Below are 23050 nucleotides of genomic sequence, written 5' to 3'. Positions count from 1 at the left end.
CTGATCAACCACTATCACTCTATCTCACATAATAATATAGCTAACTTCACAATTAAGATACTTGGATCATTGATATATATATTACCAATGAAAGCAAAAGTTGAGGAGGGAGGGGTGTATAAGACGCACCAGGCTAATTATGTCCACAGAGAGCTTAACAAAGCCAAAGAGATTCGATGATTATATTTATGGTCAATTAAGGCTTGAAAAACATTTTTGCATTGACTATTTTTTTGATGCAGAAATTAGCCCAAGAATTCAAGCACACTACCTTCTTAAAGATGCATAAGTAAAATCTGTCAAAATTAGGTATGACAAACAGCTGATCGCATTTGTTTACGTTCAATCTACTTTTATTTTATTGACACACAAACGGAAAATTTTCATAAATACAATATTTATTTTGTCCTACACCTAAGCCTACAATTATTTCCATTAACTTGGATGAATATTATACGAAATTAATGTTAATCACATAATATATTTCCACGTATACTTACCCTGCCAACTGTATCAATAAACCTTCTGCAAGCTACTGACTATAAAATACCTTCTACGTCATGAATATTTTGATCTGTCAAAATCTTAAGGGGAAGTAACCAGTTTGTTTATAAATAGCCTCCCCTGAATTTGACCGAATTTTCTAAGATGTCTGGATAATCACGACGGCAGCACTGAACTGGGTTGATTCGCACCACTATGATTTGTACAGGTAGTTTTGTGAGACGTTTAGTCTCTGATTATTATTCGACTGATCTGATAAAGGTTGTAACAAAATTATTTGCATATAGATTTTGTTATGATTACACTTTTTGTTTGGTTTGAAATTCAATAAAAGAATTTCCGTAGTAAGTGAGTCACTAGTGCGAAACATCTCGGAAGTAACACCTCCTATCGTACCTCTATTCTGTTTTGATCATGTGACAATCACCTCTTTTTACAAAAAGGTAGTTCCTGTTGCTGATAAAGAAGAATGGAGAAACAGATCAATTCCCTGGTTGTTTTCATTTTTTCTGTGACAGTCTATCCTATTGAGGTAATGACATGAGATGATACTTGATCTTTGTAGGCTTACATTGGGGCAGATCTGAAATGTTCTTTTCACATGACGTCTGATATTATACCGTCTCCTCACTGTGTTTGTCTACAAGTACAATCAATGTATGTTAACATAATCGCACTTGATTACTTTTGTATGAATTGAATTATCAACTCCAAAGTACTACTGACAGCCTGAGATTGTATTTGGCTTGATGGAAGCATGATTTTACAGAGAGGAAATTATGGACAGTCCAAATAGACCTATGGGGGCTATATAAACTAGGCCTATTGGGTCATTTTCAAAAAAATAATGATATGATTCTTATTACTGATTAGCTAAGCGGTACAATTCACTTTTGAGACCAAGGTATGAATAACTATGTGATATTCGGCCCCTTTAAAAGAACAAAATTGAAATTGAAACGCAACTCATTTCTTCCTGTATTTTCTATTCAGAAATTTGTGTGATTTGAGGGAGACTAAACTCCTTAACTGAAAATATTTTCATCTCTCTGAAAAATTGTAGGTGAAATAAATTTTTTTAGACTTTTTGATACATGTTATTGATTAATATTTCAGGCTTACATAGAATGTGGTAATTTTATATGCTATGGTAAGTTATAAGCTTATATTTCTATTTAATTGAAAAGTTACACTGAGAAGAAATGACATCAGCATTCAAGGTCCTATCTCACTGATCAACTTCCAATAGTTTACTGTGTTGAAATAATGCTTAGTTATGTATTGTTATACAACTGATTTTCATGACATAAAATAATAAATACACAAACATGATACCTATCCAATGTTTTTCAAAACCAAATCACAAACTACAATTCAACTACAGTTCAGAAGGTAAAAATCTTAAGACAGACATGAATTGAATCCATAATAACTACTTTTCATTGATCAATATGACTAAGGCTGTTTTCTGCAGAATGAGTGATCAGGTGCCTGCTTTCCTCATGTATGTTTGCCCAGTAAAATAGCATGTCTGATCTCACAAGTCCTTTAGAAATCAGGATATTTTTTTCTTTAAAAATGATTGATTATGGTTATATTTTAGATTGGTCAGCATATTGCTGTGGTGCATTTGCAGACCAATGTTGTAATTATTCAGTATATCAGTTTTGGTGTAAGTATTCATTTTAAATTTTCATTCATTCTCTCTTTTTCCTGTCAGTTTTGACCCTTGAACTCTAATCAATAATATTGGTAAAACTCCATTGAGTAATATGTAACTAGATCTGTGATATTTCATTAAATGTCTAACTCAGGGTTTATGTTAGTGCATGAATTATACTTCAATTGACAGGGTTTTGGCTGCTATGGTTAGGTATATTCCTGACTGTAATAAGTTGTAGTTGTTGGTGTTATAGAAGAAGACGATATAGAAGAATGCAGTATTTGGCTGTTAGAGATGCTTACCCTCCATCTTATGGTACAGTAGTAGTATCAGCTCCTCCAACTTACCCAGCAACAGAAAATCAAATTGGACCAACATCAGTGGCTCAGCCTCCTAATTATCATGCTGCTCAAGAGGTAGGAAAGCCTTGTACATCCACATTATTATGTAGATATCAACAGTCAGACTTGTAAAAAGTGGTCAGGGAATTGCTGAAATTAAGCACTTACTTGAATCTTTTATGGTGGATATGTGAGTTATATGTTACATGTAGTGTCATTTAGATGTATAATGTATACCTAATTTATACCTTTTGTACAGTTTTTTCCAATTTTATTTATCCTATGATTCTTATGTATATTGAGAAAGTCCTATGTATAAGTCAGACAGTGCTTATGATATATACATGTACCATTATAAATAAAACATGGCATGCCTGTTCTAGCAAAGTCTCTGATTGTACATTTCACTGGATTGTAATTATCAGCCAGAAGAAGCCCCAAAAAACAAAGTATTTTGAATAGTCAATTATGTATTTATTTTGTATATTTCAGAAACCACCACCTTATGTTCCTTAAACAGATATTGAGAAAAACGAAAATTTGTTATCCTGAATCATTTCACTAATTTCATTTGTTCTAAATAATTTTCCATAATGCAATACTTTTATAATTATACCTGAACTTCATGGTTGTCTAACTATCCATTTGATCAATAGAATAAGCTTTACTTTTGTAGCAGTTAGTCTGATATGCTTTCTAAGAATATTTGAAGTGAGATTTGTGTTTCAATCATTAAGAATTGCCAAAATTTAAGATGATGTGAAGTTTTGAGATTTGTATGAGTTTTCAGTATCTCTTTCTCAACATTAACAGTAGTAAAATTTATATTTTGGTTTACATCATGATGCAGGGTTGATGTTTAATCCAAGAATCCAAAGAAATTTATCTTTTGCAATCTGCAACTGTATTGGCCTGATAAAATAGAAAAATATTTGAACCCTCTCCTTTCTCAACTGAGATGCACCCTTGGATAGCTCAATGATTCTAGCTTCCATTTGACAGGATGTGATCTATTTTTTTTTGTCAGTTTCTTATATGATTGTTTGAATATATAAGTTGAATTTTTGATAGAATACGATGCATAAAGGGATTGTAAAAAGGTTTTCTAAACATTTTAGGTGTATTGGGGATATTGAAGTACTAAAAATTTCAATGGTGCGAATCAGTGCCGCTGATGCACTTATAGATAACCTCTTTAAAAAATCCCTTAAAGAAGATTTTTGCAGACAAAATTTCACAAGATAAAACAAATCTTAATGATAATCAATTATTTATATATTATTCTTTTACTTTAATAATTTCAAAGAAACTATTTATAAAGTGACAATAAGACATTTTATATGATGCTTTAGTTTGGCACTCTCTAGGGTTCTTAAAAAGACAAAATATTTTGTTGTATATAGACAGACACTATAAAGGTGAAAAAAAAGTAAATAGTTTCTCATTAGACTTATTGTTTGTTATGTTTGAGAATAGCCGCTTAACCAGAAAAATTAACATGGAAGTTTTTTCTAAGACTGAAACATTTCAAGGTTCTTATTCGGACCCAATACTCATCTAAGAGACCACCTTCATTAAGAAACAGTATTAAAAAATTCCCTTTAACTTACTATGTCATACATAGAAAAGACATCTATAGAAATGGTAAGTAAAACTCCTAGTATGAAGTATTTTGTAAAGGAATCATACAATTTTCATACATTTCTATTATTTCTGAAGACTAATTAAATATATTCAAGACCAAGATTGAAAATAGTGCATCTGTCCCTTTAAAATGGACTATTAGTTTTGAATTCTAACAGAATGTCCACAAATATCTTTGCTTGACTATATCAAAATCTCAATAAAACAAAAGGTATTTGTTGTAATTTTGATATCTATTGGCATCATTTGTATAATTATAGATTAGTGTAATTTTGTACCACAATATGTAAATATTGTAATATTTGTACACATAAACTTAAGCTGTGATGACCTCTTTGCCAAATATGTTTTATATAACAGAAATGCTCACCGAAGGCTACAGATAGGCTGAGATTTTACGTCTGTTTTGTGGTTATGAATCTAGAACAGAAGAAGAGAACAGAAGTGTTATTGATGTTGTTAACTTTGCAGAGATTGTTGCTTTATTCAAGTCTACTCTATAGGAAATGGAAATGACGTAGTTTTTATCAGTTTTAAGGGGATTGAAAAGTGATAAGTTGTGTGTATTACTATTGTTTATAACCTATGACTAATTGTTTCTAACTTGACATGTGACTGATAAAGATGATTTGTAATTTTTAATTGTTACTAATTCCTGAGGAATAAAAAGTTTTATTGCAGCATGTAGTTCATTTATTTGTTATTTTTAAACCAGTTTTTCTTTAGCTTTTTTTTTTTTAAATATCTTATAGATTTTCTTGACATATCTGTATTTACTTCTCATTTAAAATGAATTGAATTGAGTTTTACAATCTACTCTTCTGCACCTAATTGGGTTAATGAAGACATGAACAGCCTGTAGGTCACAGTTTATTGACTTATCATCAAAAAAGACACTTTTTCCTTGGCACCAACCTGCATCACATACCCATTGGGCCCCTTTATCCCGTGTAAATGGTGGCTACTGTACACATACTATGCTCTAAAAACATTAAGAAGAGTGTTTACAAATTAACCCAATTACTTGAATTGTAAAGAACAGACATTGTTGACCTCATTCTTATTACTCTGAACCCACTTCAGCCTTGGTTGCATATTGGTGTTGATAAGATTTCATTATTTGGGTAAAATTAACAATGAGTTTGTGCTTGAGCTGAGGTCAGAGGTAACCATTTTCAAGAACTAAATGTATGCATTGCCACTGTAAGATGATCTTGATCATGCAACTCTTTTCAGAATTAGGATTCCCAACACTCTTGAGTTGTGTTGTCTCAACTGAATAAATATTGGATGATTTAGCTTCAAGACTTCAATGGGACTCACAAATTAATATAGAATATGAATAAAGATCAAGACAATTCTAGTTATACACCATAAGGATGTGGGTACACTAACAGTCTTGGACGCTGATTTTTGTTGCAGTCTCGAATATATAGTAAACTCTCATGTGTGCCCTTGTTTCTGCGACTGGTTGCATTGTCGACAGGAATTTTAATATCAAACAAGTATGATATTTGTCGCCTATTGTTTTATAGTCTTCAAGACATTCAATCAGATTCCTTTTTCTCTCAATTGCAGGATCCAAACAGGATTTCTTTTCCTCTAGTGTGCCTGCAACTCAAGACAAAACTAGACGGCGACAAAAATCAGCCACATCCCCACACCTTTAGAGATTACTCTAGTTTTAAAATCCCAAAATAATCCAATGAGAACACATTTCCTTCATTGCCAAAAATTAGTACCTGGACATTGTTTCTCATAATATATCTTAATCCCAAGCATGTTGAAAATTAAAGGAAACTTGTCTCTTAGTTACCATAGATATAAACCAAATACATTTAATAATTTATTTTACATGTGGATAATATCAACAATAATTGTATCCAGCTATTGAAATAAAAGTTGGGAAATGGGTAGAAGCTAATAAACTATACAGAATACTTCATGACTTCTCCTTGGACATTCATTTTGTTAAAGAAAAAAGACAGAAACAACACCTGACAACAAATGAAGCTTTTAACACAGCTTTTCTCAATATATTGTGATATTTATTTATATTATATACAATACTGTTTCAGGTATGCAGAAATCTAACTTATAATTCAAAAATATAAATATGCAGATTTAGTAAAATTCTACTTGATATTCCCTTTAAATTGAAAAAATTGTTGCAAAATGTACAAGCAAAACCTACAAAAATCCAATATTTCTGCATTCCTGCTGTAAAGTATAATTCTATTAACATTACATGAACTGTTAAAAATAAACTTAAATATTTAACCACATTGAGAGAATCAAATGCCCTTTAAATAGCAAGCTAGCCTGCATAATCTTGACAAATTTGATTATATACTTTTAAGAACTTTTGAATCTAGATATCTCAAATGGATCGACATAAAATTATGTAATGTCTAAAATGTTGCACAACTTGATTATAATGTGATTATTTCATATTAATTTACCCAACAATTCGAATAAAAACAATCAACGTTTACAATGACAATATGAGACTTGCGTTATTGTTGTCAAGAACATAAAAAAAAGTTTGATTTGTCTAAGTACAAAGGTAAGAATTCTTATAAAGATCGAAGATTGAAGATAATACTTGGCACCACTGATGCTTGAAAGTATGGGCAAATTTCTAAATGTCATTACGATATTGCTATTTCCATGTAAAATATCTGTACTAAATTTGAATGTGATTTGTTCGGCCAATGTACAATGTCATGTAGTTAGTAAAAATGAAAATCACCAGGTCTAAATGAATAGTTTTGCCCAACAAAACACAATAATAATTCACTACTATATTTAAATTTATTGCTCCTGTTTTTCACAAGAAATAATCTGGTGTTCGTCTTGTTACATGTGGTTCACCACGACGTGGTGCAGGATCAAACTGTAAGCTGAAAATACAAATAAAACAATATTATTTCCACTATTTTCAATACTCTATATCTACTAATTATAAAATTGGGCTATATGTCATCCAAGATTCTTCAAAAGAAAGTAGATTCCTGCAACTAATACATGGGGATCACATTAACTTGAGGATTATTAAGACTATCCAAAAGCACATGAAATTCCATTACAAAGCACAATGCCATTACAAAGTACTACTCATGAACCAAGAAGCTAAATGTTTTTGACCTTAGAAATGGGCCAACAAACAGCCTCAAGGCTAGGTACTAAAAGTTTATCAAATAATTCAAAACTTACAAAGAATATTTGAGAGCATCATCTAACTCCATTATAGCGGCCTGATTGCCACATCTATAACAATAATTGGGAGCACTAAATATAGTTACAACATTTCTATCATGACACCAATTATAACCCTGAAATAAAGACAGAATCATTCATAGATTTGATCTCAGAGTAAACAAAATAGACAGCTTGGAACTGTTTCCAATAACTCTATAATGATACATATTATGAGTTTTATGTCCTACTTAAACATTGGATTGGGCTAATGAAGAGGAGCAATGCCATGTAGTGTGCAATTAGAACAAACATGACAAAACATCTGTACACTGTTGTGTACAGTCTGCAGCATGTGTGGTCTTTGTTAACTGTCCCATCTGAATACTATTGCCCACAGAAGGAAGACTATAGCAATTCACTTAAAAGAGAGCAGAAAATAGTTTAATGCAGGCAATTTAAAACATGTCAGTTCAATTATGGTTATAAAAGTGACCTACCTCCATTACCAACTGATGAGCCCTGGACACTAATGTTAAGCCATTACTATGATTAAAGGTTTCTGATATATCTTGACCAAAAGTGTATCCTGCACCTCTTGGTGAAATGCCCCATCCTCCTCTATCATCAGGGTCAGACCATAATAAATCACACATTGGACCCTGTAATAAATAATAGGACAGAATTGGATAACTAAGACTAATAAAACATCCTTGAACACTCTTTAAGAATTCATGAGCAGTATGACTATATAAACAAAGGGTTATATTGAGACATCTATTTTGAAAGATCTTATAAACAGAAACTAGATCAAATACATCAAAAATATAATCACAACCTAACACAAAACATTTCTCTAATCTAATATTCGATTGGAGATTGTTCTATATGTGCCATATACTTTTACCTATTTAGGCCATTTTTATGTGACAAACACTCACCTCATGCGGAACTTCTTGTAATCTATCTAAAGCTCGTATATGATCAAGGGTATCTATAGAGGGTGATAAACCACCATGTAAACAAAATATCTGTAACAGAAAGTAATCACAACGTTAACAAAATAATAACACTAATAACTAATGTTTAAAATCATTTCTGTCTGATAATATATGCAAATTTGACAGCAACATGTATTAAACATATCATAAATGTGAGGTGAAAGAGAAAGATAAATCTAACCTGTTGATCAACAAGGGCTGTTAAAGGTAAATAATCAAATAAATCTGTAAAATATTTCCACACGTTGGCATTACCATATTTCCGTAAACATTCGTCATAAAAACCATATACTTGAGTAATCTGTCTACTTTCATGGTTACCTCTTAAAATTGTGATTCTGTCCTTGTACCGTACCTGTAAACATAATCAAAACATAACTGAGCAAGCACACCCCACTGGGAAACTTAAACAATAATATTATTACATGTTGTTACCACATACCGTCTATTAATAATCTTAAAAAATTAACACTCTTTAGAGCAGTGTATAAGAGACAATCTGCCAGTATAACTGTCAATTTGTTTTCTTTATCAATTTTACATGCATCTTGATGAAAAAAGGTATAAGCAGAAAAAGACCAAGGTTATCAGAAAGTCTACCTTACTGTATAGCCTCTATTTTGATCTCTTGCATTAGTACACAGATCATCATCAGGCGTCACTCATCCTGGAAGACTAAGATAGTAGTTAACCATAAGACCTACCTTTAAAGCGACTAGAAGGGAAACTGTTTCTACTGAATAATAACCTCTATCAACATAATCACCCATAAATAAATAATTAGTATCAGGAGATTTTCCTCCAATTCTGAACAGTTCCATTAAATCATGGAACTGTCCATGAACATCTCCACACACTGTTACTGGACATTTTACTTCTTGAACATTTGATTCTTTTGACAAAATATCTTTGGCCTAGAAGAGAACAAAAAAATAAATTGTAATCAACATCTTTACCTTGATTTAGTGATATTATACAAGTTACAGTTAATTAAAATGCACAGAGCAAAAGTTTATTAGAGTACCTTCATAACACTACAAATTGATATTATAATTACAAGTAGTTTTCTCCTTTCATTAGCAAGTTAAGAAACTGTCAATCTTTAATCAATTTTGTGATAGTCAAGTTTTCATGAAAATCAATATAAGTAACAGTATGGTCTAGAAGCAGTTGATTTCATTATATATCGTTAATACCATTTTAATCACATACCGGTACCAGTAATTGTAAATTATAATGCAATGAATGAATATGCTAGCATCATTCAATTTTGACTTTAGCTTATACAATTAACATAGATTCCTTCCACCCAATCACCAATGGAAATGAACAGCTACAATATATGAAAATTTGGACTAGGGGGCAAAGGGATCCTCTCTCCCTGACTCTGGCTGTAGGCCTAATGTCTGAGCAAGGCAAAAAAATTTTCTTTAATTTCAAGAAAATTGGAAAATCAGAATCAAAATAGTACTGTTAGTCTTAAAATATCTTTGCCTTTAAGATTATTATTTGTAAGTTTACGTGGAAATGAAACATTTCTCAGAGGACTAGGAATTTCAACCAAAAGAGTCCCTAATTTTTGCTGAAACTTTTCCTTTTCTGTAAGCAAAAACAAATTTTGACAAATTAATGTGTGCTAATGTTTATATTTGATATCAACGCAAATACATTCTAAGAATAAGAGTACTATTTTAAGACCACTAGGCCTATTCCAATTCTTATAATAATGTGGAAAATATTCAAACAACTTTTACTTTGCTAAGTGCAGTTAGGCCAGTGGCAAGCCTGGTGCAAATTGATACTTCCTAAACAAAATACAATGCAAATCCAGAGACTTTCATGCATTGCAATTACTTAACAGAAAATTTCTACTATAAAAGCATAGGGAAAAGGAGTCTACAACATCTATAGTTGCTTGCTCATACCTTTTCACAAAGAATCTTCACTTGATTTTCTGACAACTGCTTACATTCGTTCAACTGCTCAATCCACTGATCTAGTTCTTTGGCTGTCGTCCGATCCTCAACCATTTTGTGTGAATTTTTAAACTATGATTATCTATATCAAAGCAATAAAATCAAATGTAAGAATTTTTGATAAACTGAAAAATGAACTTTGTTCGGTAGACTTGAATATTTTCTTCTCACTTCGGCAAAATGGCCGCCAAGAATTGGAAGAGAAGGATCCTATGACGTCATAGATAAATTTATTCCAAGTCTTTAACAAGCTCTAATGGCTTCCAATTTATTTCTAATTTGGTTAGTTCAGCAAACATGACTTTGTATTACTTAAAAGAATCAACTATATGCTAAGGAAATTAATGAAAAGCTCACATAAAAAGAATGAGCTCCATTTATTTAGTTACCTTACCGGCGAAAAAACACAAACTATTGCGCCCTCTCACGGCGTATTCGATAATTTCCGGAAGTCTTAAAACAGCCGAAAACCTCATTAATTGCCATATTATCCACCAAAGTTAGATTTATTTTGCCTTATTTTCATAGCCTCCGATTACAATTTGTAGAAATTAATTCTCAGGTCAGATCCGATTACAGCACAAGGTTTTCTTTTTTAACACCCTTTTCTCTATGAACATAGTGGTTGTAGATTTTAATTTTGTCTTTATTTGCAGATATATGCATGGTCAAGATTTCAAAAGGTTTCCATTCGTCATAAAAAGACTGGCAAAACTAGTGTATGTTTCAACTCACCAAACAAGAATTAGCAATAGCCATTCCTTTGAATGTATAAATTTGCATTTGGGTAATAAAATCACAAAACTGATTGATGCAAGGACATGTCTGTTTCAAGACTATCAGTAAACATTAACACCTTCCTGATCATTCCATTGATGATCACCAACAGAAGTATTTCTCCCGACACCTACGAGAAAGGTGATAATGATCTATCAAAACATGAAATAAAATTAAATGGAGTTTAACGACCTACAATTCTGTACCTGATTGGGATAATGATCGAAGACGGTCACAAAGTTTGCAGTGCGGACATATTTTGACTTGACAGCGGCATTAGCTTACACTTTTCTATTTCCAAATTTCGAGGGATCGCAATTACGCACGCCAAACGGGACTTCTGTTTATTGTCCCATCCAAATCGTTAGAGACTTTTTCCATATGTCAAACCCCGTTGAACTGCATCACCGACAGAAGAACTCGAGTTCAATCCCATTCGGTCGTAATGATATTTATTCAACTCCCATAAATTCAAACGCCATTGTTCTGAACTTCAAACTAAGCTAATTCATATTATTGAACGTCTCGTTGTAGCTAACAAAAGAAACCGAAACCTTAGCAATTGTTTTCGTCCATGCCAAAGAACTTGATATCTCTTAATTTTGAGATTGTTTCATCATATTAGGAAACATGTTAGGGAATTTATTTCAGGAAAAAACCAGGAATAATGCCAGTAGACTTCTACATTTTTATCATATACTTTTTTCTTCTCCCTTCTATCTACTAATATGTAACCTTCAGATATAGAATAGCAGTGCCTTATTACCTGGGCCAGTCCTTTCATTGAGAATCGTTTCAGTACACCTTCCACAGTACACATTCCATACTGTTCTTCGGTTGTCAAAAGACTTATCTCCGATCTGTTCTACTTCCGGCAAAATACCGTCCTTTTCCGGTTTGAGGCCACATAGTATGGCTGCCATAAGATAAGGGGGATAGGAAAATCCGAATTAATCCTCGATAGAATCATTAATCATGGCTCAAGAACAGATGACATTGAGAGGGACCCTTACCGGTCATTCCGGTTGGGTCACCCAAATTGCTACCAACCCTGGATTTCCAGACACACTCCTGTCTGCATCTAGAGGTATTATCCATCTCACATGGATGTCTTTTGATAAATGTTATGTTAAGTCTAAATGTATTCGCTAGTAATGAAAGTATTAATGAAAGACTGAAGTGTGTTCACCAAACGTAGTTGCAAGATCATTTGAGTTAATGACTAAGAAAGCTTTCAATATCAGTTGTATGGACTTCAATTATTCTAACTCAAGTGAAGGACAGTCCTTACCATATTACGTTACATCCCACTTCTCTGCTCAGATTAGGCTATTCCAGTGTTAATAAGTGAAATTTATAAGGGTAGTGGCATCAACCTTTCAGGCTCTTATTTGCACCGACATGGATTGGTTTGTTGTCCCAATCAAATAAATACTAATTATGCACATCCCTCAGTTAAATCTCATGCCTAGATTTCATGTGCAAGTCAAAGTTATAATCTTTCTTGTGGCAAATATGTGAGTTTTTTTTTTCCAGATAAGACTCTAATTTTGTGGAAGCTAACTAAGGATGAAACCAACTATGGTATTGCCCACAAGAGTTTAGAGGGACACAGTCATTTTGTTAGTGATGTTGTTCTTTCTTCTGATGGACAATTTGCCCTGTCTTCATCATGGGACTCTGAACTTAGATTGTGGGATTTAATGGAGTAAGTTCATGTGTAAACATAGATTATTTTGACATTCAGTTGTTTAAATTAATGGACCAATTTTGTCTCCTCGATTGAGGGATACAGGGGTTAAATTCAAAATTGTATGGATGCAAGCTCAAAGCTTAATTAATAGTAAAAATTAGAAGAAATTAGACCATGAAGTATAAATAATGAATTTTTTTGTTTTTAGCTTTGGAATTACTTTGATGCATTATCAAATGTAGAAATATTGATAGTTTGAGTAAGCTGATATCTTGTGTATTTTTTCAGAGCTAAATCCTCTCGACGTTTTGTTGGACATGAGAAAGATGTCTTGAGTGTTGCCTTCTCTGCTGATAATAGACAGATTGTATCTGCCTCAAGAGACAAGACCATTAAACTGTGGAATACCCTTGGTGTATGTAAATACACTGTACAAGAAGATTGCCACAAAGACTGGGTTTCATGTGTTAGATTCTCGCCAAATTCTAACAACCCCATTATTGTATCTTGTGGATGGGATAGAGTTGTCAAAGTAAGTTTCCATTGTTTTTAAGTACCAGGTGCTCTGTCTGCTGTATGCCCGCTTAATTGGACATTCTGCTTTTTTAAAGAAAATTTTGATTACTTTTTCAAAAACGCGAAAACTGGAAATATAACTCAAGTATCCTATTTCTTGATCCTGTATCTTTTTGAACAAACTGAATTTGTTTTAAAAGGGTTAATTAAAAACGGGGAGTAATAATTGTTAATTAAGCAGTTTTGGCTTTATAATGGCTCAATATTATCAGTTGAAACCTTTCGAATACATAGACATGTTACTGCGTTTATTTTACCTAAATGCACACAGTAGCTTGCAGCATAAAAAGCTTTAAGTTTAAGCTTTATAAAACAGCTTGATCTTTTCTAGTTAAAACTTTCTGATACGGTACGTAAAAGGACACATTTCTCTGCATTCTGGTGTATAGTTAAATTCCTAAATTTGAGCCAAAAAAGTTTTTGACCTACAAAAAAAAAAACGGAATGTCCTTTAATACTTCAGAATTGTTTTCTTTTGTGTTGTTTCACTAATGTTGAAATCCTCTCACTCCTTATATTCTTCACTTTTTGAAAGCCTGATCCTTATTTAGCTATACACTAAGAAATTCTGATCCCTGACCCTATCTACAGGCTGTTGAAGGATGAAGTTGATGGCTAGTTTCCTGGGAGAGCATTTGAAATCAATTTTTGTCGAAATAGTGATATTAAAGAACAATATGTCATGTTCGTGTTCACTTGACATTTGTTTGCTGAAAGTTTATGTAGAAAACAATAAAGGCTTGACCAAATTAATCAAAACAATTGAAATCACATTTATTTAAAGCAAAAAAATTTTAAAAATATTTTCCCGAATTGATTTACAATGTGGAGCATCAGACTCGAAATCATCTGAGCTGGAATTGTTATAGTGTTAGAATACAAATCAAAATCTACTTTGGAAAGTATTTTTTTTATAACACACCTGATTCATGATGTCCCACAGTCAGAGTTCTCCTTTTATAATTTCAGGTGTGGAATTTGACCAACTGTAAGCTTAAAACTAACCATAAAGGACATAAACAATATTTGAATGTAGTAACTGTATCACCTGATGGTTCATTATGTGCCTCTGGTGGAAGGGTATGTATATTTATATATGGGTAGTCTTGTATCATCTGTGAACATGAAACTTAAGTGTATGAATATATGTATATTCCATAGGAAAGATACATGTGTAGCCTGATTTTGTAAAGAATATTTAAAGTTTGCTTAGCAGTGGCTAACATATATATATTTATATATATTTTATGTCCAAGCGTTTATTTTTAACCCTTTTAGTCAGTAAAAAAGTGTGAATGAACTTTCATTTAAAAGTATGTATTTTGCTTCTTATATATGTAATAGTTCTATTTCTAAAACAATATGAACTTCATGTCAATTCAATATTCTGTATATTTATATAGGATTCTCAAGCTATGTTATGGGATTTGAATGAAGGTAAACATCTGTATACATTGGATGGTGGTGATTGTATCAATACTATGACATTTAGTCCAAACCGATACTGGCTCTGTGCTGCTACTGGCCCCAGCATCAAAATTTGGGTATGTAATTTCAATTTCAACATTTGACTTTGTACAGACATATTCATATTATTTTGTTATCTTTGATTAAGACCAATTCAATCATTGTCAGTTATCATATTTGATCATTCAGTGATGAGCTATGTCCTGTACAAATTAATTGCTTTATTCATTGCATGTCCATCATTTTGAGATATTCCTTTTGACAACAGTTGCCATGTCATTTGTGTGGTGTTTTTGCAGTTAGATCCCATTTTAACTGAACTGAAGAATCATTGGAGTTGCTAACAAAAAGAATCTTGATTGAATTTGAACTACAGTGCAATGCATCTTATTTCAGTAGTATAATAAAACCATCATTTCTCTCTTGTAGGATTTGGAGGGAAAAATCATTGTTGATGAATTGAAACCAGAACTGATATCTGGACAAGGAGGAATTCCCCAGTGTTTGTCATTGGCCTGGTCTCCAGAAGGACAAACTTTATTCGCTGGATATTCTGATAATGTAATTAGAGTCTGGCAAGTGTCTCTTACTGCAAGAGCGTAAAATAAATGAATGTAAGTCATTCAATAAAAAAAATGTAATTTAAAATGTGTTTTTGCCCTTAAACCACCAAGAATACTTCAATTAACTTACAAGCTCATGTTCATGTAAACGAAGGCATGTGTATGTCTAGCAAGTCTCGGAAATGAATTTTCATCTTTCTGCTGACAGGGTTGAATAAATTCGGATGAGCCATAATTTTCAAAAAAGACATAGGCAAAATTCTATCCATTCAGTCGGACAAAAATAAATTTGCATGGAAATTGAAAGTAATCGAATTTGGGTTTGATTTCTGTTCAAGTCTGTGGGATTAAATATATGGTGTTTTTACGTTATACTGCACTATGTGGACTAGTGAAGACTGGCAATGCCATGCAGGGAGCAATGACTCCCAATAAGGGAAATTTTGCCAGGACTGCTTTTTTCCTGCTCTTTGATTTCCAACTTGAAGCGTTCTTGAATGCAGAAAAGGACATAAAATTCATTTCATTTGAAAGTGCACAACCTGTGGCACATGGGTCTCATGGTTAGTGTTCCATCGGAATGACAAGACACTCTCCATGTCAGGATCTGTAACACTTGGTTGTTCCTCTTACCCTTGTCTCCCTCCCGTTGCCTAAACTGGTTGAAAAATGTGATAGAAAGGGAAGTAATTTATATTAATTGTGGTCTATGGAAGAATGGCTGCTGAAAGTCAACAGACTACAAAGAAATAAGAATTGTATCCCTTAGACCACTGACTGTCCCCATGTAATTCGAAAGCATTTTCTCTTGCAATGAGAAGAGGCAGACGCGTTTTTCCTGAATATATTTGGCGTAATGAAGCACTGGCTTATGTCACAAGAAAGTGACATAATTAGTTCTACATACTGATGGAACAGATTCGCCATTTTCGCCTCTTGAATTTATATGTAAATTATCTTCAGAAATATACGAAATACCATAATTCCTTAAAAAAAACTAAGAATTCCGCTTTCTATTCTTTATGTCTTTTCCATATATTGCAGACTCTCAAGGGAAGACACTCGTATTTCTTAACTTTCAAACGCTGATATTCCTGACACACATTGAAGGCTCAAATTTCGACGGTGGGCTGTGAACACTATTACTGTTTCTCCATATAAATGTAACATGCTATATCAATAGATTAATCGATTTCTAAGTTAGATTTCAGGGAATACTTATCTCAGGACTGGTGCCATTGCTATATACAGTAAATTATATGCCAGAGTACGTGTATGTTTTTGTATGTATCTTCAACTAAAATCATACTAATGATTAACTAATTTTCACATACTTAATAAGCATATCTATTGCTCTGTGACTTACGCCAGTGCTTTCATTGAGACTCGTCCCAATATACACTCATTGATTAGAAAAGAAATCTGTTTCTGAGACTAAGGTACGATTGGTCAAATGGATGGCAAATCTTCCCCTTAAAGTAGTATTTTTGATCCTTGTCATTAAAATCTATCAAAAACTTGAAGGGTTTGGATATCAATGACATCAGTGTACTGGTTTGATGAATAATGCTCCTTAATGATCCGTTATTCTCTAGACATGCTAGTTGACTATTTTCATCTTCATTTCTCACTCAGAAAATTGTCTTGATGAATGTTAAAGAGAGAAGCTAGATTCCCATGGTGATCAATTTCGATGTAATGACCCTTTAACAACCACAAACTACCCCATGTAAGTGGCATCAAATTAGTCATTGTCATTCAATTGAACATATTTAACATTGGTCAATTCTGAAACCAATCCAATTGTCTGCTACCATAGTCTGGACTCTCACGCAACTTTGTTTTACTCCTAGTTTTAGAATAATAATTCAATTTTGGCCTTGGCAGACATCTCAACTTCTGTGGGTAACTTGGATAAATCATTTTTATACGAGCAAATCTCTCTATGTGGACGTATTTTGTCGGCACCCCTGTCCGTCCGTCCGTCAACATTTGCTTATAAACGCTCTAAAAACTAGATTTTATGATGGAATCAAATGAAATTCGGTATGTGTATGCATATTCATAAAACGAAGATCAAGTTCGAATTTGAGCTATTTTCAAATAGAGTTAGAAGCAGAGTTATTGCCCTTGCCCCCAAAATCTTGAATATTTACCATCCGCATGCCGTGGAGGGCGTATATGGCTGTGGTCCACTATCTTTAAAACATGCAGCCCATTCAGACGCCTGCGGTTCCTGAAAATTTAGAAAACTTTGACAAGATAATGACGTAACAAACTATTTAGCTTTAAAAAGAATAGTAAAGAGGTTTTGTAAAGGTTTTATGTGCATCGGATATACTGATAGCATCATTTCAACATTTCAATTTTCAATCAGATGTCAGATGTGGTTTTTGCAATCCCAGTAGAACCAAAAAGTATGTTTCTGACAATAATTGACATGTTGATATTTTATAGAATACTGTTGAATATTGGCTGGTAATTGAAGAAATCATTCAACTCTTCGTCTATAATAAATCATGTCTATGTCCTTTGTGATCAACAGATATATAACTGACAGTCGATCCTAATTCAATTATTTAAAACCACAGTTTCAAAGCCTATCATGGTTTTTCTATGTAGTTTCTAACAAATCTAATTATCAACAAATTTCTATGATTGATTGATATATAAAATCATTTATTTCTGCCAATAAACAAAACCACAAGTTATCATCAACATCTCCAAGGGTTATTTACATTCACTATTTTGGAATCATTTAACGTATACTTAGTAACGCCTTGTGCTACAAAAGGTTCGGCAAACAAGAGTAGAATATTAAAGGGACAGATTTGCCATTCTTTGGACCAATCCAAAGCTAAGCTTATCAGTAAGTTCATAGCTCACCGTTGATATTTTAAGTCTTTAAATCCATGTGTATCCAGAACAACATTTGAAAGTTAAAATGACCATCCGTCTTTTCTTGAAACTCTGTCTTATATAGAAAGGACATAATATATAAACATAGCTTGCCAGCCAAGGTAACATACGCCCACTACCAGCTGTGAGAAATTATAACAAAGTCTGTAGTGGTTTAATATATGAAACCAATCATCCGATTGTTACTCATTTCTCATACCAAGTTTCGTCAAAATCGGATAAAAAATGTAGTCTCTATCAGGCCAAATTAGACGCATTGAATTAATTCAAGGGCAGTAACTCAAAAACCATTCATCCAATAAATTATTCCTATTTTTTAACTTGAGATCTCATCAATTCATACATGCATACGAAGTTTCATAGAGATCAGATAAAAACTGCACCCAGTATCATAACTACAAGCCATATGTGAAGCGTTTTTACTAAATCAAGGGTAATAACTCTGAAACCGTTCTTCCGATTATTACCAATTTCGAACTTAACGAGATCTCATCAATATATACATGCATACCAAGTTTCATCAAGATCAGATTAAAGCTGTGGCCTATATCGTGCATACAAGAAATGTGGACGGACGGACAGGGGCGACGGCAATATACGTCCACATTTCCACGTGGGCGCATAAAAATAGTAAGAATCTAGTAATCCTGAAATATATTAACAAATATTGGAGACCCATATCAATTCGCGAAAATGACGAATCTGCCCCTTTAATGAAACGAAATTGAGCTTATGTCCTACTTTTCTGGACCGGTTTGGGCTAATGAAGCTTACTCGTTTTCGATTTCCAGCTGTCAAGGGATTCACGTACTAAACGAAGCTTCGGTTTACTTTCCCAATACCTTGTCGGCTTCTCCTACCTGTATAGAAGGATGTCGGGTTGAAACATGAAAGTATTTTCTATCCAGGTTGACATGGTCGCGTCTTCAACGTTATAGATTCCTCATAGTTAATAATAAAACATGCAAAATTTGAAACATTCTGTTGCCTATATCACCTCAATCAGGAGCAAAACATAAGGACGTAAATTTTCATTTCATTTCTATATATTTGAACAATAAGAATACTTCTTGATACAGAACCATTCGGAATTGAGATGTGAAAGACCTGCGGCATCTCTTTTATTAAATCACTTTCCCTAATGTCGAGCATCTCATCATGTAAACAGAATCATGCAAAATGAAGATTTTTATTTGAACGATTTCATTACAATCTGTTCGATCTTTTCCTTAATTTTGTTGACTTTGTCGACACTCACGCTTCTTCTCATCCTTGATGCTCAGCTTTCCTGTCTAATATATGTTGACATTAAGTTTCCTATAACAGTTGTTTCTCAATAGCAATCTTCTTTCAGTCAGTCTGAATCCACGTCACCAAGTATAATGACACTAGTAAAGAAGTGTATATAAAGCGATTAGTTCTAGGCCACAATAACTTTCTAGTCAATCTGTAAATGCTGTAGACCTTAAAAATTACTAAATCGTCGATTTCAGTTTTAAATTAAACCAATATTTGAGCTGTCTGCTTTGGTAATTTGATGCTCAAAGCGTCTGAAAGTTCATAAAAAAACGATGGACAGAATCTTCTCAATGACACAGCTATATGGTAGAATAGTCTATATTAGCTATTTTTTCGTAAGTGGACTCATGCGTATAACAAAAAACACAAGGGGTATATTATGGTATAACTCACTAATCTTCTTTAATAACAAAGCACATAACGTTTCAACACAATTTACACGTGTCGTCATCAGATGAAATGAAGTAATGGGGGTAAACATGAGGATATATAACAAGAAGGAAGCCATGTACAGAAGAAAAACGGTTATATCTACTCTTGTAGATGCACTTAACATGAAAAGAATTCTATTTTTCGTGGATTCACTTAGCTATGTGTCTGGTTTTGCAAAAGTAGATTCGATTTCGTGCCAAAGAGAGTGATTAGACTATATCCCTGTACTGATTAAAATGACTAATACAGATTGTATCTGACACAAACAACCTTATTGAGCAGATCAAGTCCCGCAGAGGTGACATCTCCGATAATGGTGTCAGATTCGATTTCGTTTCTCTGATTACTGATTTGTAAAATAACTTTATTTTTAATTTGTCAAATTGTCACGAATTTTACAGAAATTAATGAGATAATTTTAAGTTTATCGACAACAGTTTCATCTTAAGTTGCTATATTATAAGTTTCTATTTTGATGATCCCATCGCATCTGAAGGCAGTAACAGAATTTATTGCAAGTTATTTTCAGATGGAAACTAATGAAATATTCATAAGGCGTTTTTCCCAGAAAGATAAAGCTTCATAAAAGATTTTACATTGTATTTTATCCCATTTTAAACAGATTTATTTCTGTCTATTATTTCGTAAAAATGAGTTAGAATGAGTTTCTTCATTGATTTATTGTTACATGGGTTGGATTGATGTCCACCCACAAGCTCGAACCTTATGTCTTCTTAGGCTATCACCCCAATAATAGACAGAAAAACGTGAATCTGTTTCACGAGTATTTGTAGAAATTCTAATTTAAACCTATTATTATTTCTCATAATACTTAAATGAAATAAGATTGTCGGTTAACCGTACAATTATGACTTCCCTTATGCATGAGGATCAGTTAGGCATTTTCCATTTTGAAAATTTGGTGTCTAAGTGGACGTTTCCATTTTTCTTATAATTGAGGCAATTCATATAGTTATTAATTATAGGACTTTGCATACAGAGGGCTTTGATATTGAATAGTGTTTACATGATGAGGACTACCACTTTCTTGACTGCAAAGATGTTGATGTAACTATATGTTTTTCTCGAACGAAAAGTCGTTTTGGTAGATAGACCTACATGTCAATTTCTTCTCATTTTAATAACCATAAAAATTAGTCCTATTTCTCAATTATAAAACGATCAGATTTGATTAGCGATATGGCGATAACAACATTCCACTATCTTCAATCTATACAACTATTTTTTTCTCAATCCCCTGGAAACGTTTATGATCATCCTGAAGGAATTATTACTCAATAACATTATTGACAATTAGTTATAAAAGCCAACCAAATATTAGCAAATTACGTTAGAGTTCTAACAACCAAATAAATTCAATCCCTCTTTATTTTCACAAACATTCATAACAATATTATTGTTCGTTCTGAACGCTTGACTCTGAAGAAAATCTCCTTAAAATCGATCAAGCATTTGACTCATAAACTCAAGTTTGAAATTATTGAGATTATTGGCATTTAAAAAGCTCAATTGAAGTGCAAAGCGGTTTTAAACTATCTGGATTGTAAAAAGAAGTGTACTATTCATGATAAACGGTTATATTAAATCGACAGTAATTCTAGAAAACTAAATGATAATATTACATGAAGGCCATGGAAATAAGTAATTTTAGTAACTTACAAAGAACTATCCATTTTGGTGCTGGGACGGACACATAATTATCACTAGGTAAACTATTTTGGAATTGGAAGCTACTGGATATTGTGCTCGTCACTGATACACAACAGCTTTTACTAGCTCTTATTGGTAATGAAAGACTGCCGATACCGTTCACTGTTTTTTTCTGAGCTTTACTAAGAATACATTGAGCTTATTTGACAGATGATCAGTAAGAATTATTGTTACAGGGATGAATTTCTCAGATTTTTAAACTTTAATAACTGTCAAAACTGAATAAATTTGTCATACAGTCATCATTGTGATTCATTTCTGGGGCAAATCAGAAGATAACATGTGCAGAGATAAGAATTAAATGATTTAGTTCACAATTATTGTTCTATACACTTTGAGAACTTTGAGTGAAAATCCTGAAGCAATGTACAGCAAAATATGTAAATATTTAAATATATATATAAGGAAGGTCTGATTTGGAAGAAATCGAATTAAACATTAACCGATGCATTGTGCATTAAAGATACCACGAATTTGGGAAATTGATATAGTGTGGGCTTATTATTAATGTCTCTGTCTTTGGAAACTTCGTTCATTTGACACTGCTTGACATTTTTATTCTTCATTATCCGAAATACGACACATGAAATTTCATTTCCCGCGGTCTTCAATGAGTAATTCCGGACGCCGAAAAGATTATTTGAAAAACCTTTAAAAAATCTCAAGCCAAATTTTTTTTATAAATTTGAGTTATTAAAAAGAACTTTTTGGTATACAGTTTCATAATTAGTATAAAGATATTTCGAGGAAATATTATTTCAATCATGATATGACTCTGAAGTGACAGATTCGTTATTTCGGGGCTGGTTTGGGTCTTGAACATTTGTAAATATTTAGAAGTAACAAAAATGTACGAAAATCGCATAATTCCTTCAAAAAAAAAAAAAAAAAAAAAAATCAAACTAGAAATTTCTCTTTCTATTTTTATTTATTTTTTCTAGATATGGCAGAGTCTCAAGAAAAGACGAGTCGCCTTTTTAAAGTTTTAACTAGGATAATGTTGGACACACGTGGATTTGAAAGCTTAAGTTTGGACAGTGAGCTGTGAACACTGTTACTGATTAACAGTGAAAACATTCTCTTTTTTGAAACTAAAGTACGAATGGTCAAACGGATGGAGAAACTGTCCCTTTAAGAAAAACGATTATGGAGCCGCATTGGCCAAGTGGTCATTTGCCATTTCTCGGAAGTTTTAGTAAAGCTGAATTTGCCTCGGTAATGAAAGATAGATTTCGCGGTGTATTGTGAGGGCGAGTCTCCATTCTA

General features: G+C 32.8%; 3 protein-coding genes across 3 annotated transcripts; 2 read left to right on the top strand and 1 right to left on the bottom strand.

Annotated features, from left to right (window-relative positions):
• The first annotated feature begins 903 nt into the window (after positions 1 to 903).
• Positions 904 to 3464, top strand: LOTGIDRAFT_229594 (hypothetical protein). Its single transcript, XM_009066963.1, has 6 exons — positions 904 to 1036; positions 1070 to 1150; positions 1621 to 1654; positions 2108 to 2176; positions 2357 to 2583; positions 3001 to 3464. The coding sequence occupies exons 1-6, from the start codon at positions 974 to 976 to the stop codon at positions 3022 to 3024; spliced, it is 498 nt and encodes a 165-aa protein (XP_009065211.1). The 5' UTR covers positions 904 to 973; the 3' UTR covers positions 3025 to 3464.
• A 2497-nt stretch (positions 3465 to 5961) lies between these two features.
• On the bottom strand, positions 5962 to 11941 carry LOTGIDRAFT_184125 (hypothetical protein). Its single transcript, XM_009066962.1, has 8 exons — positions 11871 to 11941; positions 10277 to 10409; positions 9056 to 9265; positions 8533 to 8706; positions 8292 to 8381; positions 7851 to 8012; positions 7369 to 7487; positions 5962 to 7055 (listed from the first exon to the last, which is right to left on the bottom strand). The coding sequence occupies exons 2-8, from the start codon at positions 10379 to 10381 to the stop codon at positions 6983 to 6985; spliced, it is 933 nt and encodes a 310-aa protein (XP_009065210.1). The 5' UTR covers positions 10382 to 10409; positions 11871 to 11941; the 3' UTR covers positions 5962 to 6982.
• Positions 11942 to 11972: 31 nt separating this feature from the next.
• On the top strand, positions 11973 to 15488 carry LOTGIDRAFT_184120 (hypothetical protein). Its single transcript, XM_009066961.1, has 6 exons — positions 11973 to 12191; positions 12641 to 12812; positions 13086 to 13329; positions 14343 to 14453; positions 14777 to 14917; positions 15270 to 15488. Exons 1-6 carry the CDS (start codon positions 12080 to 12082, stop codon positions 15441 to 15443), a joined length of 954 nt encoding a protein of 317 aa, XP_009065209.1. The 5' UTR covers positions 11973 to 12079; the 3' UTR covers positions 15444 to 15488.
• Positions 15489 to 23050: the final 7562 nt, after the last annotated feature.

The sequence above is a fragment of the Lottia gigantea genome (assembly GCF_000327385.1).
Source record: "Lottia gigantea unplaced genomic scaffold LOTGIsca_8, whole genome shotgun sequence".
Taxonomy (NCBI): Eukaryota; Metazoa; Mollusca; class Gastropoda; family Lottiidae; genus Lottia; species Lottia gigantea.
The sequence above is the reverse complement of the archived record's forward strand: the minus strand, read 5'-3'. Positions and strand labels throughout refer to the sequence as shown.